This window comes from Heterodontus francisci, chromosome 10 (genome assembly GCF_036365525.1).
Source record: "Heterodontus francisci isolate sHetFra1 chromosome 10, sHetFra1.hap1, whole genome shotgun sequence".
NCBI lineage: Eukaryota > Metazoa > Chordata > Chondrichthyes > Heterodontiformes > Heterodontidae > Heterodontus > Heterodontus francisci.
In genome coordinates, this window is record NC_090380.1 from 33,695,295 (window position 1) to 33,713,049 (window position 17,755).

The 17,755-nt window shown below is 48.0% G+C and overlaps 1 protein-coding gene across 2 annotated transcripts in view; it reads left to right on the forward strand.

The window, feature by feature from the left end:
• The first annotated feature begins 219 nt into the window (after window positions 1-219).
• Window positions 220-17,755, forward strand: part of LOC137374391 (histone-binding protein RBBP7) — a 48,482-nt gene continuing 30,946 nt past the window's right edge. The window contains exons 1-3 of one of the 2 annotated variants that reach the window (XM_068040423.1): window positions 220-408; window positions 11,988-12,132; window positions 14,717-14,862. In XM_068040423.1, the coding sequence (XP_067896524.1) occupies window positions 384-408; window positions 11,988-12,132; window positions 14,717-14,862 (316 nt within the window). In that variant the 5' untranslated portion in view covers window positions 220-383. The remainder of the gene's footprint in view (window positions 409-11,987; window positions 12,133-14,716; window positions 14,863-17,755) is intronic. The other variant, XM_068040424.1, reaches the window with a different exon arrangement.

Below are 17,755 nucleotides of genomic sequence, written 5' to 3' on the forward strand. Positions count from 1 at the left end.
GTCGCCCCTTGGCAGCACAAGGCCTCCTGCCTTTAAACAGTTCAACCGACCACTTGCTCCACCATGCAGTTGAAAGTGTGGGTAGGTATTCCCGTCTCCGATCGGAAACAGTTGGTGAACTCATGGGCGAAGAGAGAACCTGGAATCGGCGCCTCCACAATCCCCATCAGAGCCCGCCTGCGCATGGGCAGAAAGAGGCAGACGTTGTGCGCACGCTCGGGATCAACACGACCCTGGCTGTGGCGCAGGCGCGTTGGTGCAGTCAGGGTGAAATTTGTGGCGCGGGGGCGGCGGGTTGGTTGGAAAGTGCGCGCGGGTTCGATTGTTCGGTTAAATAATTCAAATTAAACCGTTAGCAGCAGCGGCCGCAGCCTCTGTTCCGTATGGTGAGAATGGCGGATAAAGAGGGTGAGTATGGAGGCTCCGGGCCGGGTTCCCTTGCGAGTGGAGTTCCACCCCCCACCAGTGATGAGAGAGAGAGAGAGAGAACAGCATCGTGTGGGGCGGACTGGCTAGTGGCGCTCAAACCAGGGTAGGGCACGGGAGGCAAAGAATCAGAATTGTTAGAGCGCAGGAGGAGATAATTCGGCCCATCGTGTCCGCACCGACTCTCCGAAAGAGCAATTCACTTAGTGCCATTTCCACGCCTTCTCCCAGTAACCCTGCACATTCTTCCTTTTCGTATAACTGTCTTTTGAATGCTTCATTGAACCTGCCTCCACCACATTCTCAGGTAGTGCATTCCAGACCTTAACCACTCACTGCGTGAAAAAGATTTTCCTCATGTTGCTTTTACTTTTACCAATTATTTTAAAACTGTGCCCTCTTGTTCTTGATCCTTCCATGAGTGGGAATAGTTTCTCTCTATCTGTTCTGTCCAGACCCTTCATGATTTTGAATACCTCTCAAGTCTCCTCTCAGCCTTCTCTCCAAGGAAAAGAGTCCCAACTCAACTCTTTTCCAATCTATCTTCATAACTTAAGTTCTTCTTCCCTGGAACTATTCTCGTTAATCTTTTCTGCACTCTCCAATGCCCTCACATCTTTCCTAAAGTGCAGTCTCCAGAATGGGGCGCAGTACTCCAGCTGAGGCCAAACTAGTGTCTTATATAAGTTCAATGTAACTTCCTTGCTTTTGTACTCTATGCCCCTATTATTAAAGCCCAGTATACTGTATGCTTTATTAACTGCCCTCTCAACCTGTCCTGCCACCTTCAATGACCTTATGCACATATACACCCAGGTCCCTCAGTAGTTACTGCCAGGCACTTGAAGCCAATCGCTGCAAGTGGTGCTTGGGTCTGGGGGAGGGGGTGCGGCGGGTGGGGAGATGTGGCGGTGGGAGGTGTAGCGTCTTTGGAAACTCTGCTTGAGGGTTAGTGGGTAGCGCACTGCACAGTAATGTATCTGCTGAAACTTGTGTGTTGCATCTTGTGAAAGAGTCCAAAACTCTGGTGTGGGATGGTCATGAATGCAAGATCACCAGCAGGGAATTCAGGAGAAACCTGTTTACCCAGAGTGGAGACGGTGTGGAACTTGCTACCAGATGAAGTAGTTGAGGTGAATAGCATAGATGTATTTAATGGGAAGCTAGGTAAGTACATGAGGGAGAAAGGATTAAAGGATATACTACAAACAGCAAATGTCAGTTGATTAGAATCCAGGACCGGCATGTTCCTGTGAGGAAGAAGGATAAGTTTGGCAAGTTTCGGGAACCTTGGATAACGCGGGATATTGTGAGCCTAGTCAAAAAGAAAAAGGAAGCATTCGTAAGGGCTGGAAGGCTAGGAACAGACTAATCCCTTGAGGACTATAAAGACAGTAGGAAGGAACTTAAGCAAGGAGTCAGGAGGGCTAAAAGGGGTCATGAAAGGTCATTGACAAACGGGATTAAAGAAAATCCCAAGGCTTTTTATACGTATATAAAGAGCAAGAGGGTAACTAGGGAAACGGTTGGCCCACTCAAGGACAGAGGAGGGAATCTATGTGTGGAGCCAGAGGAAATGGGCGAGGTACTAAATGAGTACTTTACATCAGTATTCACCAAAGAGAAGGACTTGGTGGATGATGAGCCTAGGGAAGGGAGTGCGGATAGTCTCAGTCATCTCATTATCAAAAAGGAGGTGGTGTTGGTGTCTTGCAAAGCATTAAGGTAGATAAGTCCCCAGGGCCTGATGGGATCTACCCCAGAATACTGAGGGAGGCAAGGGAAGAAATTGCTGGGGCCTTGACAGAAATCTTTGCATCCTCATTGGCTACAGGTGAGGTCCCAGAGGACTGGAGAACAGCCAATGTTGTTCTTTGTTTAAGAAGGTTGGCACCACAGCCTCACAGCTCCAGGGACCCAGTTCGATTCTGGGTACTGCCTGTGCGGAGTTTGCAAGTTCTCCCTGTGTCTGCGTGGGTTTTCGCCGGGTGCTCCGGTTTCCTCCCACATCCAAAGACTTGCAGGTGATAGGTAAATTGGCCGTTGTAAATTGCCCCTAGTGTCGGGAGGTGATAGGGAATATGGGATTACTGTAGGGTTAGTATAAATGGGTGGTTGTTGGTCGGCACAGACTCGGTGGGCCGAAGGGCCTGTTTCAGTGCTGTATCTCTAAATAAATAAAAGGTTGGCAAGGATAATCCAGGAAAATATCGGCCGGTGAGCCTTACATCAGTGGTAGGGAAATTATGAGAGAGGATTCTTCGGGACAGGATATACTCCCATTTGGAAACAAACAAACTTATTAACGAGAGGCAGCATGGTTTTGTGAAGGGGAGGTTGTGTCTCACTAATTTGATTGAGTTTCTTGAGGAAGTGACAAAGATGATTGATGAAGGAAGAGCAGTGGATGTTATTTATATGGACTTCAGTAAAGCCTTTGACAAGGTCCCTCATGGCAGACTGATACAAAAGGTGAAGTCACACGGGATCAGAGGTGAACTGGCAAGATGGATACAGAACTGGCTCGGTCATAGAAGACAGAGGGTAGCAGTGGAAGGGTGCTTTTCTGAATGGAGGGCTGTGACTCGTGGTGTTCCGCAGGGATCAGTGCTGGGACCTTTGCTGTTTGTAGTATATATAAATGATTTGGAGGAAAAAGTATCTGGTCTGATTAGTAAGTTTGCGGATGACACAAAGGTTGGAGGAGTTGCGGATAGTGATGAAGATTGTCAGAGGATACAGCAGGATATAGATCGGTTAGAGACTTGGGCGGAGAAATGGCAGATGAAGTTTAATCCGGACAAATGTGAGGTAATGCATTTTGGAAGGTCGAATGCAGGTAGGAAGTATACAGTAAATGGCAGAACCCTTAGGAATATTGACAGGCAGAGAGATCTGAGCGTACAGGTCCACAGGTCACTGAAAGTGGCAACGCAGGTGGATAAGGTAGTCAAGAAGGCATACGGCATGCTTGCCTTCATTGGTCGGGGCATGGAGTATAAAAATTGGCAAGTCATGCTGCAGCTGTACAGAACTTTAGTTCGGCCACACTTAGAATATTGCGTGCAATTCTGGTCGCCACACTACCAGAAGGACGTGGAGGCATTGGAGAGGGTACAGAAGAGGTTTACCAGGATGTTGCCTGGTCTGGAGGGCATTAACTATGAGGAGAGGATGGATAAACCCGGATTGTTTTCATTGGAACGACGGAGGTGGAGGGGTGACATGATAGAGGTTTACAAAGTTATGAGCGGCATGGACAGAGTGGATAGTCAGAAGCTTTTTCCCAGGGTGGAAGAGTCAGTTACTAGGGGACATAGGTTTAAGGTGAGAGGGGCACAGTTTAGAGGGGATGTGCGAGGCAAGTTCTTTGCACAGAGGGTGGTGAGTGCCTGCAACTTGCTGCCGGTGGAGGTGGTGGAAGCAGGTACGATAGCGACGTCTAAGAGGCATCTTGACAAATACAGGAATGGGATGGGAACAGAGGGATACGGTCCCTGGAAGTACAGAAGGTTTTAGTTTAGGCAGGCATCAAGATCGGCGCAGGCTTGGAGGGCCAAATGGCCTGTTCCTGTGCTGTACTGTTCTTTGTTCTTTGATATGTTCACAGGGTTAGGTGAAATAAGGTGGGAGGAGGCTTCTGTGGAGTATAAACATAGACCATTTGGGTTGAATGGCCTATTTGTGCGGTAAATTGTGTAACTTGTAATTGAGCACTAAATTAAAAAACCAATTATCTTGCACGTTTTAAAAAAACATCTATTTGAGTGCTCAATGTTAACTTGCAAATATGGATCCTACTACAGTCCTTGTGCATAAGAGCAGTTTAATCATCTTTTTGAATGGGGTTCTGAACCTTTTTGCTTCTGAGGCCCCTTTCCCGTATTACAAAAATTCCATGGACCTCCTGTGATACAAGTATTTTTTCTGCGTAAAAATGAGTTATACAATTGAACATATTTTGACTTATTTTACTTAATGTGAAGTTGAATGGGACCAACACTTCCATTGTTTGAAAATTCTTCTTCTCCTTTGGCCTCCTTGTCTCGAGACAATGGGTAAGCGCCTGGAGGTGGTCAGTGGTTTGTGCAGCAGCGCCTGGAGTGGCTATAAAGGTCAATTCTAGAGTGACAGACTCTTCCGCAGGTGCTGCAGATAAAATTGGTTGTCGGGGCTGTTACACAGTTGGCTCTCCCCTTGCGCTTCTTTCTTTTTTCCTGCCAACTGCTAAGTCTCTTCGACTCGCTACGCTTTAGCCCCGCCTTTATGGTTGCCCGCCAACTCTGGCGATCGCTGGCAACTGACTCCCACGACTTGTGACCAATGTCACAGGACTTCATGTCGCATTTGCAGATGTCTAAAGCGGTGCCGTGGACGGCCGGTGGGTCTGGTACCAGTGACGAGCTCGCTGTACAATGTGTCCTTGGGGATCCTGCCATCTTCCATGCGGCTCACATGGCCAAGCCATCTCAGGCGCCGCTGGCTTAGTAGGGTGTATATGCTGGGGATGTTAGCCGCCTCGAGGAATTAGAATTAGAACATTACAGCGCAGTACAGGCCCTTCGGCCCTCGATGTTGCGCCGACCTGTGAAACCATCTGACCTACACTATTCCATTTTCATCCATATGTCTATCCAATGACCACTTAAATGCCCTTAAAGTTGGCGAATCTACTACTGCTGCAGGCAGGGCGTTCCACGCCCTTACTACTCTCTGAGTAAAGAAACTACCTCTCACATCTGTCCTATATCTATCACCCCTCAACTTGAAGCTATGTCCCCTCGTGTTCCCTCGCTGTCGGACTTCTGTGTTGGTGATACGGTCCTGCCACCTGATGCCAAGGATTTTCCGGAGGCAGCGAAGATGGAATGAATTGAGACGTCGCTCTTGGCCGACGTACGTTGTCCAGGCCTCGCTGCCATAGAGCAAGGTACTGAGGACACAGGCTTGATGCACTTGGACTTTTGTGTTTTGTGTCAGTGCGCCATTTTCCCACACTCTCTTGGCCAGTCTGGACATAGCAGTGGAAGCCTTTCCCATGCGCTTGTTTAATTCTGCATCGAGAGACAGGTTACTGGTGATAGTTGAGCCGAGGTAAGTGAACTCTTGGACCACTTCGAGAGTGTGGTTGCCGATATTGATAGATGGGGCATTTCTGACATCCTGTCCCATGATGTTCGTTTTCTTGAGGCTGATGGTTAGGCCAAATTCATTGTAGGTAGCCGCAAACCTGTCGGAGTCTCTGCAGACACTCTTCAGTGTGAGATGTTAATGCAGCATCGTCAGCAAAGAGGAGATCCCTGATGAGGACTTTCCATACTTTGGTCTTCGCTTTTAGATGGGCAAGGTTGAACAACCTGCCACCAGATCTTGTGTGGAGGAAAATTCCTTCTTCTGAGAACTTTAATGCATGTGAGAGCAGCAGGGAGAAGAAGATCCCAAACAGTGTAGGTGCGAGAACACAGCCCTGTTTCACGCCACTCAGGATTGGAAATGGGTCTGATGAGGTGCCGCTATGCTGAATTGTGCCTTTCATATTGTCATGAAATGAGATGATACTTAGTAGCTTTGGTAGGCATCCAATCTTTTCTAGTAGTCTGAAGAGACCACTTCTGCTGACTAGGTCAAAGGCTTTGGTGAGATCAATGAAAGCAACGTAGAGGGGCATCTGTTGTTCACGGCATTTCTCCTGTAGCTGGTGAAGGGAGAACAGCATGTCAATTGTGGATCTCTCTGCTCGAAAGCCACACTGTGCCTCAGGGTAGACACACTCAGCCAGCTTCTGGAGCCTGTTTAAAGCGACACGAGCAAAGACTTTCCCCACTATGCTGAGCAGGGAGATTCCACGGTAGTTGTTGCAGTCACTGCGGTCACCCTTGTTCTTATGGAGGGTGATGATATTGGCATCGCGCATGTCCTGTGGTACTGCTCCCTCATCCCAGCACAGGCAAAGCAGTTCGTGCAGAGCTGAAAGTATAGCAGGCTTGGCACTGTTGATGATTTCAGGGGTAATGCCGTCCTTACCAGGGGCCTTTCCGCTGGCTACAGAATCAATGGCATCACTGAGTTTCGATTTTGTTGGCTCTACGTCCAGCTCATCCATGACTGGCAGAGACAGGGTTGCATTGAGGGCAGTCTCAGTGGCAACATTTTCCCTGGAGTACAGTTCTAGGTATTGTTCCACCCAGCGGTCCATTTGCTTGCGTTGGTCAGTGATTGTATACAATACAATACAGCCCCATTATCCACAACAAGCTGAAACAAATGTGCTGGATCAAAGAGCACACTGGAAAACGGGACTCGCTCGCATGTACAACTGAGTGCAGGGCACTGATTGTTTTTCTGGCAATGCCTGCACCACCTGAGACACTGCTACCTTTCCTTTGTAATAGTACATGAAGGGTTTGTGGGAGCTCCAGTGTGACCAATGTTCAACATCACAAGCATCCATGCGACAAAGCAGCTGCTTGACTGCTTCCAGCATGACACTGTTCTGATTGGATGAAGTTACTGTCTATCAAAGAGAAGGCCAAGCTTTCAGTTCCTCCCTTTTTCTATTTAAACTCTGTTTTTTCACACCAGGCCCATTTATATTTAAAACCACTTTAGGTCATTTTAGTTCCAAAGTCAGTTTAATTTCACTCGAAGCCAGTTCTTGGTTTGTTATTTTAATCCACTTTGCTGGCAGCCACAGCAGGTAAGGTGCTGCTGGTGATCTGACAGTATTGCTTTCCCCATGCAGCACCTGATAACTATAGCCAGGGAGGGTGCAAATAGCCAAGAATGAGAGAAAGGCACAGAGCACCATGTGGCTCGGCTTCAGTGGTGTGTTATGGATAGAAGCTCAGGCTTCTGTCATGGGGGGAGGAAGCAGCCTTGATCGGGCTAGTGGAGTCTCTGCAAACAATGTGGGTACAGTGATGGCTCCTTCCCTCCCTCCTAACCTCCTATAACCATTGTGGACCTCTTGAAACCTTGTGTTGATCTGTTGCAGTGGGAGCTGCTGAGATTTCTGTTTGCGGGAAAATTTGCTTCTGTATTAAATGCCACCATAAGTCTAATTCTTTGGGTAAAATGCTATTGGAATCTTCCCTTCAGTTGGGTGTCGCTTTAAAGAATGATCACATTTGTATAGTGTTTTTTAGGTCCTCAGGAGGTCCCAGAGTGAGTAATAGCCAAATAAATTATTTTGAAGCATTGTCACTGTTGTAATGAAGGAAACACAGCAACTAATTAATGCACAGCAATCTCTCCCAAACATCTGTTAAATACATGGTCAGATTTTATTTTTCGGATTTGATTGAGGGATGAATGTTGGCTGGGACACTGGGAGAGCTCTACTCTTCAAATAGTGCCATAGGATCTATTATATCCATCTGAGAGGGCAGACACACTTTGGTTTAATGTCTCATCTGAAATATGGCACCTCTGATATTGCAGCACTCCCTCAGTACTGCTTTGGAGTATCAGCTTGGATTATGTGCTCAAGGTGGAGCCAGGCCACTGATAAAATTTGAAATGGGGATATGGGTCTTAAAATTAATTTTCTGAGGGTTGGTAATCCAGTGAGATTTTGTATGAATGAGCATATGGGTTTGGAAGTAGGGAGCCTGATTAAGAGAGCATTTAAGTTATTGAGTCTCAATATAATAAAGGTATGCATAGGGTTTTGGGGTGATGAATGAGAGGGATGAACAGAGGTGGGTAATAATCCAGTTTTTGTCTGATTACACTATTGTGAATTGCTTTAGGGCCTTTTCCTTTGCAAAGGCACTATATAAATGCAAATTGTTACAAAGGTCGAAGAAAGTGTTCTTGGTAACGTCTTCAGTTTTTTGTAAAAGGTAGTCTGCTGATTGGAATAACTGCCACTGAAATAAAAAAGTCTCCTTGAAAAGGGGTGAGTAAAGGCAACTGAATGGAGACTAGAGAAAATATGTTGTATTGTCAGAGAGCCACACAAAAACAAGTTGCATTTATACAGTTATACTATAAAGAAAAATTCTAAGGGGAGGGCTCACCATCCGTGGTTAACTAAGGAAGTTAAGGAAAGCATCAAACTTAAGGAAAAGGCATATAATTGCGCAAAGATGAGTGGCAGTTCAGATGATTGGTCAGAATATAAAGAATGGCAGAGAATGACTAATTGGTTAATCAGGAGAAAGAAATTAGATTGAGAGGAAGCTAGCTGGAAATGTAAAAATGGATAACAAGAGTATCTACAGGTATTTAAAAAGGAAAAGAGTAAGTAAAGTGAGTGTTGGTCCTCTAGAGAGTGAGAATAGGGAGCTAATAGTAGATAATAAGGAAATGGCAGATGCAATGAGCAAATATTTTGCTTCTATCTTCACTATAGAGGATACAAAAAACATTCTGGCAATAGCTGTAAATCAGGAGGTGGAAGGAAGAGAGGAACTTGGTGAATTTACAATCACCAGGGAAGCGGTACTGACCAAACTGATGGAGCTGTGGGCTGCCAAGTCCCCAGGTCCTGATGGACTTCATCCTAGGTTCTTAAGAGGTGGCTAATGAGGTAGTTGATGCGCTAGTGTTAATTTTTCAAAATTCGATAGATTCTGGAAAGGTTCCATCAGATTGAAAAGTAGCAAATACAACCCCTCTATTCAAGAAAGGGGGGAGGCAGAAAGCAACTATAGGCCAGTTAGCTTGACGTCTGTCGTGGGGAAGGTGTTAGAATAGATCATTAAGGAGGTCGTAACTCACAGTAATCGGGAATAGTCAGCATGGTTTTGTGAAAGGGAAGTCATGTTTAACCAATTTGTTGGCATTCTTTGAAGGAGTAACGTGCTATGGATAAAGGGGAGCCTGTTGACGTACTGTACTTGGATTTCCAGAAGGCATTTGACAAGGTGCCACGTAAAAGGTTATTGCGCAAAGTAGGAGCTCCTGGTGTCGGGGGATAACATATTAGCATGGATAGATTGGCTGACTGGCTGTCAGAAAACAGAGAGTATGCATAAATAGGTCCTTGTCTGATTGGCTGGATGTAACAAGTGGAGTCCTGTAGGGGTCTGTGTTGGGTTCTCAACTTTTTACAATTTATATCAATGGCTTAGATGAGGGAAGCGATGGCATGGTAGCTAAATTTGCAGATGACACAAAGATAGGTAGGAATGTATGTTGTGAAGAGGACATGAGGTTGCAGACAGATATAGATAGGTTGAGTGAGTGGGCAAAAATCTGGCAGATGGAGTATAATGTGGGAAAATGTGAAGTTGTTCACTTTGGCAGGAAGAATAAAAAAGCAGAGTATTACTTAAATGGAGAACGTCTGCAGAATTCCGAGGTGCAGAGGGATCTTGGTGTTCTAGTGCAGGAGTCACAAAAAGTTAGTATGCAGGTACAGGTAATAATGGGTGGTGCAGTGGTTCGCACCGCAGCGACCCGGGTTCAATTCTGGGTACTGCCTGTGCAGAGTTTGCAAGTTCTCCATGTGCTTGCGTGGGTTTCCGCCGGGTGTTCCGGTTTCCTCCCACAGCCAAAGACTTGCAGGGTGATAGGTAAATTGGCCATTGTAAATTGCCCCTAGTGTACGTAGGTGGTAGGGGAATTGTGGGGATGTGCTGGGAATATGGGATTAATGTTGGATTAGTGTAAATGGGTGGTTGATGATCGGCACAGACTCGGTGGGGCAAAGGGCCTGTTTCAGTGCTGTATATCTAAATAAATAAATAATGAAAGCTAATGAAATGCTATCCTTTTATACGAGAGGAATTGAAAATAAAAGTAAGGATGTCATGCTTCTGTTATACATGGCAGTGGTGAGACCACATCTCGAATACTGTGTGCAGTTTTGGTCTCCTTATTTAAGGAAGGATAGAAAATATGAGCAGGAGTAGGCCATTCCGCTCTTCGGGCCTGCTCCGCCATTCAAGAAAGATCATGGCTGATCATCTAATTCAGTATCCTGTTCCTGCTTTTTCTCCATATCCTTTGATCCCTTTGGCATTAAGAAATATATCTATCTCCTTCTTGAATATATTTAATGATTTGGCCTCCACTGCCTTCTGCAGCAGAGAATTCCACAGGTTCACCACCCTCTGAGTGAAGAAATTTCTCCTCATCTCGGTTCTAAATGGCATACCCGGTATCCTGAGACTGTGACCCCTCGTTCCGGACTCCCCAGCCACCGGGAACATCCTCCCTGCATCTAGCCTGTCTAGTCCTGTTAGAATTTAATAGGTTTCTGAGATCCCCTCTCATTGTTCTTAACTCTAGGGAATACAGGCTTAGTCGACCCAATCTTTCCTCATATGTCAATCCTGCTATCCCAGGAATCAGCCTAGTAAATCTTCTTTGCACTCCGTCCATGACAAGAACATTCTTCCTCTGATAAGGAGACCAAAACTGCACACAATACTCCAGATGTGGTCTCACCAAGGCCCTGTATAACTGCAGTAAGCCATCCTTGCTCCTGTACTCAAATCCTCTTGCAATGAAGGCCAACATACCATTTGCCTTCCTAATTGCTTGCTTTCAGCGACTGGTGTACAAGGACACCCAGGTCTCATTGCACCTCCCTCTTTCCCAATCTATCACCATTCAGATAATCTGCCTTTCTGTTCTTAAAACCAAAGTGGATAACCTCACATTTATCCATGTTTTACTGCACCTGCCATGCATTTGCCCACTTGCCTTGTCCAAATCACATTGGAGCCTCTTTGCATCCTCCTCACAGCTCATTGTCTCCCCCAGCTTTGTGTCGTAAATTGTGTCGATGTAAATGCATTGGAGGCGGTTCAAAGGAGGTTTACTAGATTGATAACTGGAACGAGGCCAAATCATTAAATATATGTCTTGAGGAAAGATTGGACAGACTGGAATTGTTTAGAAGAATGAGGGGAGACTTGATTGAAGTTTATAAGATCCTGAACGGTCTTGACAAGGTGGATGTGGAGAGGATGTTTCCTCTTGTGCGTGAGTCCAGAACTGGGGGCACTTTTAAAATTAGGGGTTGGCCTTTTAGGACCGGGATGAGGAGAAGTTTGATTGTGTGACTTTAGAACACTCTGCTTCAGAAGGTGGTAGCAGCAGGGTCATTGAGTATTTTTAAGGCAGAGGGAAATAGATCCTTGATAGGCAAGGGAATTAAGGGTTATTGGGGGTAGATGGGAGTGTGGAATTCGAAACGCAAGCATATCAGCCATGATCTTATTGAATGGCGGAGCAGGCTCAAGGGGCCAAATGGCCTACTTCTGCCTCTAATTCATATGTTCGTATAATTACACAGAATTGTAACTGAAAAGTGTTGGTGCATGGAATTCTGCAAAATGTAATTATCCAAAAAAGTGCAAGAAAGTTGCTTTTTGAGCAAGTGTAATGTTTTCTGGTCTCTTTGAACCAAATAAATTCTAGTTGAGTTGCTTCTGGTCTATTAAATTTACTGTTCTTGCTGTAAAGCTTAACCCGTTGATACTTATTCTGGCTATGAGGTGCATATTTTTAACATTGTATAGCAGTGAGATTTTTACTTAATACAGCAATTTATTTGCAAAAACTATGGCTCTGGACTGGAACTGATATGTAAACTATTCTTCCAGTTTATGACGACGCAGTGGAGGAGCGTGTGATCAATGAAGAATATAAAATATGGAAGAAGAATACTCCGTTTCTGTATGACCTGGTTATGACACATGCATTAGAATGGCCGAGTCTTACTGTACAGTGGCTTCCTGATGTTACCAGGTGAGCTGATTTTTATAATGCATTTTGTTCACAATTTTTAAAAATGTTCTATATGTTTGATATCAGTACTGTTCTTTTGTCTGTAAAATATTAAAATGAAAAACAGACTTTCTTGGTTTAGGATTAAAAATGAGCACAGTTTTGTTAACTAAAATGCTTACATTACAGTGCCACTGTGTTTTCCATCTGGCCTGGTGTGTGAGACCAGGGAACAGGATGCACAAATATCAATTTAAACTAAATGAATCTGCATTGTTCTAACACAGTTCGTATATGTGCAAGAGCAGTCGAGTTGGCATAAGAACTAGGAGCTGGAGTACACCATTTGGCCCTTTGAGCCTTCTCTGCCATTCAGTAAGATCATGGCTGATCTTCTACCTGAAATCCATCTTCCTGCACTATTCCTATAATCCCTTAATTCCCTTAGTACCCAAAAGTCTATCGACATCTGCCTTGAATATATTCAACGATCGAATGTCCGCAGCTCTCTGGGTAGAGAATTCCAAAGATTCACAAACCTTTTGAGTGAAGACATTTCTCCTCATTTCAGTCCTCAATGACCGATTCCTTATTCTGAGAATGTGACTCACAGTTCTATATTCCGCAGCCAGGGGAAATATTTTCTCAACATCTACCCTTAAGAATTTTACGTTTCAATTTGGATCACCTCTCGTTCTTCTAAATCTAAGGGAACATAGGCCTAGTCCACTCTTGTCTCTCCTCATAAGACATACCCCTCATCCCAAGAACCAGTCTAGTGAACCTTCATTGCACACCCATTAGGGAAAGTATGTCCTTTGGAGACCAAAACTGCACACAGTACTCCCGATGCAGACTCACCAGTGCCCTGTATAATTGTAGTAAGACTTTTTTATTCTTGTACTCCAATCCCTTGGTAACGAAAGCTAACATACCATTTGCTTTCCTAATTGCTTGCTGTACCTCGTGGTAACTTCCTGTGATTCATGTCCAAGGGCACCCAGTCCCTATGCACACTTTCCCAGTCTCCATTCAAAAAAATTGTTTTTTTTTAACTTTCCTACCAAAGTGGATAACTTCACACTTTGCCACATTGGACTGAATTTTACCTTGGGCAGACAGGAATTCTGGACTGGTAGTTTGGGGAGAGGGAGGGCATCTTGGGTCCCGTGGGTGGGTTGGGAGGTGGGGGTGGCCCTCAATTGGGCACCCTGTCCCCCACTGCTATGCCCCCCCCCTCCCCCGGGCCTGGAAAGGCCAGCAGCTATTGCTGGTTGACCTTTCACACCCCCAGCACGCCCGCTTGCCACGGGTAAAATACCCGTGGAGGCGGGCCGTTAAGTAGCCACTTAAGGGCCTTGATTGGCCTTGGGCAGGCGGGCTGTTCCCCACGCCCGACCGCCGTAAAGTCGACCAGAGGCGGGAGCGGGGTGGGTAGGCCTCCTGGAGCCTCCCGCTCAATTTTACTCCACCCCCACGCCACCAACAGACCCATTGGGGCAGTGTAAAATTCAACCCATTGTATTCCATCTGTTGTGTTCTTGCCAATTCACCCAACCTATCTATATCCCTCTTCAGCCTCTTTGAGTCCTCCTCACTGCTTTCTTTCCCGCCTAACTTTGTAGCATCTGCAAACTTGAATACACCACTCAGTCCTCTCATCTAAGTCATTAATATGGATTGTAAATAGCTGAGGGCCAAGTACTGATTCTTGCGGTATCCTGCTAGTCACAGCCTGCTCACCCAAAAATCCCCCAGTTATTCCTAAACTCTGTTTTCTGTCTGTTTTGTTCAACTTAATTTGGAAAAGTATATCCACCAATGTTTGGCTGAGTACTGTAGAGAGGATGAGTAGTGAGGCAATGAATATCCCCGCTCAAGCCACATCGCCTTTGAATAATACATTGCACCACTATGCCAGTGTCAGGATGTGCATTTTATTTATCAGTGACGTGCAAGGATGTGTAGGAACAAAACAATGCCATATAATTAAAATGTAACCATTTGAACATGCATGCTTGTTTTATCTTCAGGTTTTTTGTGTGCTGTACATATTATAAATTACTCTGCATGTCTTACTGTTCTAATTAACCCACGCAGAAGTATTAAAAGCTTTTTAAGCTGGCAATGTATCAAATCTTCCTAAATATGGTGTCACCCTTGAAGTAGCTTCATTAATGCATAATAAGAAAAGTGCAACAAAGCCCTATTGCGGTTACCTGCTTATTCCAGTTGGAAAATGATAAAAGGATATTCAATGTCTTATTTGACTTTTATTTTCTATTTGGTAATATTACTTCCACTATCTGTAAAGTAGGTTAATGCTCTTCATAATGCAGCCCAGGAACCAATCATATTATATTCTGAGGATTTATAAATGTGGCTGTTCATCGGTTGCTGGGGAATGTTTGCATTTTGATGAAGATTAGTGCAGGGATTCTGAGTTGGCATGGCAGAAATTAATAACTTAAAAGTTCAATGAGGAATCTGTCTTTACAAATTTTAGAAATTTTGACTGAAGGAACAATATTATTTCAGAGGAATTTTCTAATGTTTATGTTGGTTGATTACCAGTTTAATTATTAAAAAAAAAAATTCTGTACAGGCCTGAAGGAAAAGACTATAGCGTTCACCGTTTGGTGCTAGGGACACATACGTCCGATGAACAGAACCATTTGGTCATTGCAAGTGTCCAGATCCCCAATGATGATGCTCAATTTGATGCTTCTCACTATGATAGTGAGAAGGGAGGTATGTGTTGTGATTTTATGGAGTCTGTTGGTTGCTGTATTTTAGCTAAATAACAGTTCTGTTCTAATTATGTTGCTAGAGGGCAATCAACTATAAAAGTGTTGTTCAGACACGTTTTTGGTTAATTCTAAATTAGTTACCACCAAGTTTTTTTACATCGGTAACTCTCCTTTTCGAATTCAATTTCCCATCAATAGCTCTTTTTGATTATTTCCAGGTATAATTCTCAATATTTTATTTTGTTCAAACAGCCTTTGCATCTTTTGTATCGCTCCCTTCGCCCCATCATTGGTGCCAGTGCCTTCAATTGTCTAGGCCCCTTGCTCTGGAATTCCTTCTAAATCTCTCAGACTGCAAAATAACTCATCTCATTTGCCAGTTTATGCTAAAATAGTTTCTGTAGCTGAATGTTGTACTCATGAAGGTAGAAGATGTCAGTTCTGGGGAGGAGAACACTTTCGCCACCCAGTTTCTGTGGCCAATGCTCCCAGATCTAGGTACAGACTCACTCTTTCTGTACTCTGCATCAATATTGGGAAGGGGTGTTGGGGGGAGGATTACTTTCTGTACAATACATAGCAAAGTTATAAACATTTCAATAAGAAATGTGTTTACAACTTCACTGCACATAAAACACAGGAAATCTTCCACACCTGAGATTGCCAATTAGCATAACAATACAGCAGGGCACAAAAGTCTTCTGTTTCTTCTGTGGGTTTGATCTCTGGTCCAAAAGTCCAATGCCTAATCTACAGTGTCCTAGTAAAGACATGAAATATAAATGGCACCAGTGTTAACTTTATCTATTGTGGCTTGTACCTTCCCAGTATTTTCTTCCTCTATTCATGCACTTTTTAGGTAGGGCCAAGCCAGTCGGTCTTCAACAATGGTTAAAGGGAAGTCTGCATTTGCTGACAAATGCAGCATGTGCCACTAAAACATCACAGACTGCGACTTTAGGCAGCTGCCAGGACTAAAGATGGCCCTGCTCAAATAATCACAGAGGCGACCTAACAAACACATGTCAGCACACAATGGCGGAGTGAGAACGAGCGGGCCTGGGCCGTGGGGGTGGGGGGAGCGCAGCGGGCCTGGTAGGAGCAGAGAGGCCAGCGAGTGGGCAAGCCAACGGGCCGGTGACGGAGGGGAGCGGAGCGGGCCTGGTAGGAGCAGAGCGGCCAGCGAGGGGGAAGCGGGTGGTGGGGGGAGGAGTGCGTTTTTCTGTGCATGCGCCATGAACTTGCAACGGCCGGTCCCCGCACCCGGCGACACCAAGGTCTTCGGCCACTCGCTCCGCGCAGCTCTCCATGGCCACTCGCTTCCGGCCCTTTCCGTCCAGCTGTTCCCTGCAGCTGCAGATCCCCCATCCAGCCGCTTTCTCCCCTACTTCTCAACTGCACTTCAGGCATTGCAGCTGTGTGGTGCCTGCCTTTCCTGAAGAGGGGGATGCAAAAGGCATGTGTGGGGGTGTAGTGGGAGGGAGTTAAATTCAGAAGTTCCTGGAGGGGGATGCAAACTTCAAAATTTAACTCCCTCCCACTACACCCCCACACCCCCTCTTTCCCCCCCCGCCCCCTCTGCCTCGCTCTCCCCCCCCGCCCCCTCTGCCTCGCTCTCCCCCCCCCGCCCCCTCTGCCTCGCTCTCCCCCCCCGCCCCCTCTGCCTCGCTCTCCCCCCCCGCCCCCTCTGCCTCGCTCTCCCCCCCCGCCCCCTCTGCCTCGCTCTCCCCCCCCGCCCCCTCTGCCTCGCTCTCCCCCCCCGCCCCCTCTGCCTCGCTCTCCCCCCCCGCCCCCTCTGCCTCGCTCTCCCCCCCCGCCCCCTCTGCCTCGCTCTCCCCCCCCCGCCCCCTCTGCCTCGCTCTCCCCCCCCCCGCCCACTCTGCCTCGCTCTCCCCCCCCGCCCCCTCTGCCTCGCTCTCCCCCCCCCGCCCCCTCTGCCTCGCTCTCCCCCCCCCGCCCCCTCTGCCTCGCTCTCCCCCCCCGCCCCCTCTGCCTCGCTCTCCCCCCCCGCCCCCTCTGCCTCGCTCTCCCCCCCCGCCCCCTCTGCCTCGCTCTCCCCCCCCGCCCCCTCTGCCTCGCTCTCCCCCCCCGCCCCCTCTGCCTCGCTCTCCCCCCCCGCCCCCTCTGCCTCGCTCTCCCCCCCCCGCCCCCTCTGCCTCGCTCTCCCCCCCCCGCCCCCTCTGCCTCGCTCTCCCCCCCCGCCCCCTCTGCCTCGCTCTCCCCCCCCGCCCCCTCTGCCTCGCTCTCCCCCCCCGCCCCCTCTGCCTCGCTCTCCCCCCCCGCCCCCTCTGCCTCGCTCTCCCCCCCCGCCCCCTCTGCCTCGCTCTCCCCCCCCGCCCCCTCTGCCTCGCTCTCCCCCCCCGCCCCCTCTGCCTCGCTCTCCCCCCCCGCCCCCTCTGCCTCGCTCTCCCCCCCCGCCCCCTCTGCCTCGCTCTCCCCCCCCGCCCCCTCTGCCTCGCTCTCCCCCCCCGCCCCCTCTGCCTCGCTCTCCCCCCCCGCCCCCTCTGCCTCGCTCTCCCCCCCCGCCCCCTCTGCCTCGCTCTCCCCCCCCGCCCCCTCTGCCTCGCTCTCCCCCCCCCGCCCCCTCTGCCTCGCTCTCCCCCCCCCGCCCCCTCTGCCTCGCTCTCCCCCCCCGCCCCCTCTGCCTCGCTCTCCCCCCCCGCCCCCTCTGCCTCGCTCTCCCCCCCCGCCCCCTCTGCCTCGCTCTCCCCCCCCGCCCCCTCTGCCTCGCTCTCCCCCCCCGCCCCCTCTGCCTCGCTCTCCCCCCCCGCCCCCTCTGCCTCGCTCTCCCCCCCCGCCCCCTCTGCCTCGCTCTCCCCCCCCGCCCCCTCTGCCTCGCTCTCCCCCCCCGCCCCCTCTGCCTCGCTCTCCCCCCCCGCCCCCTCTGCCTCGCT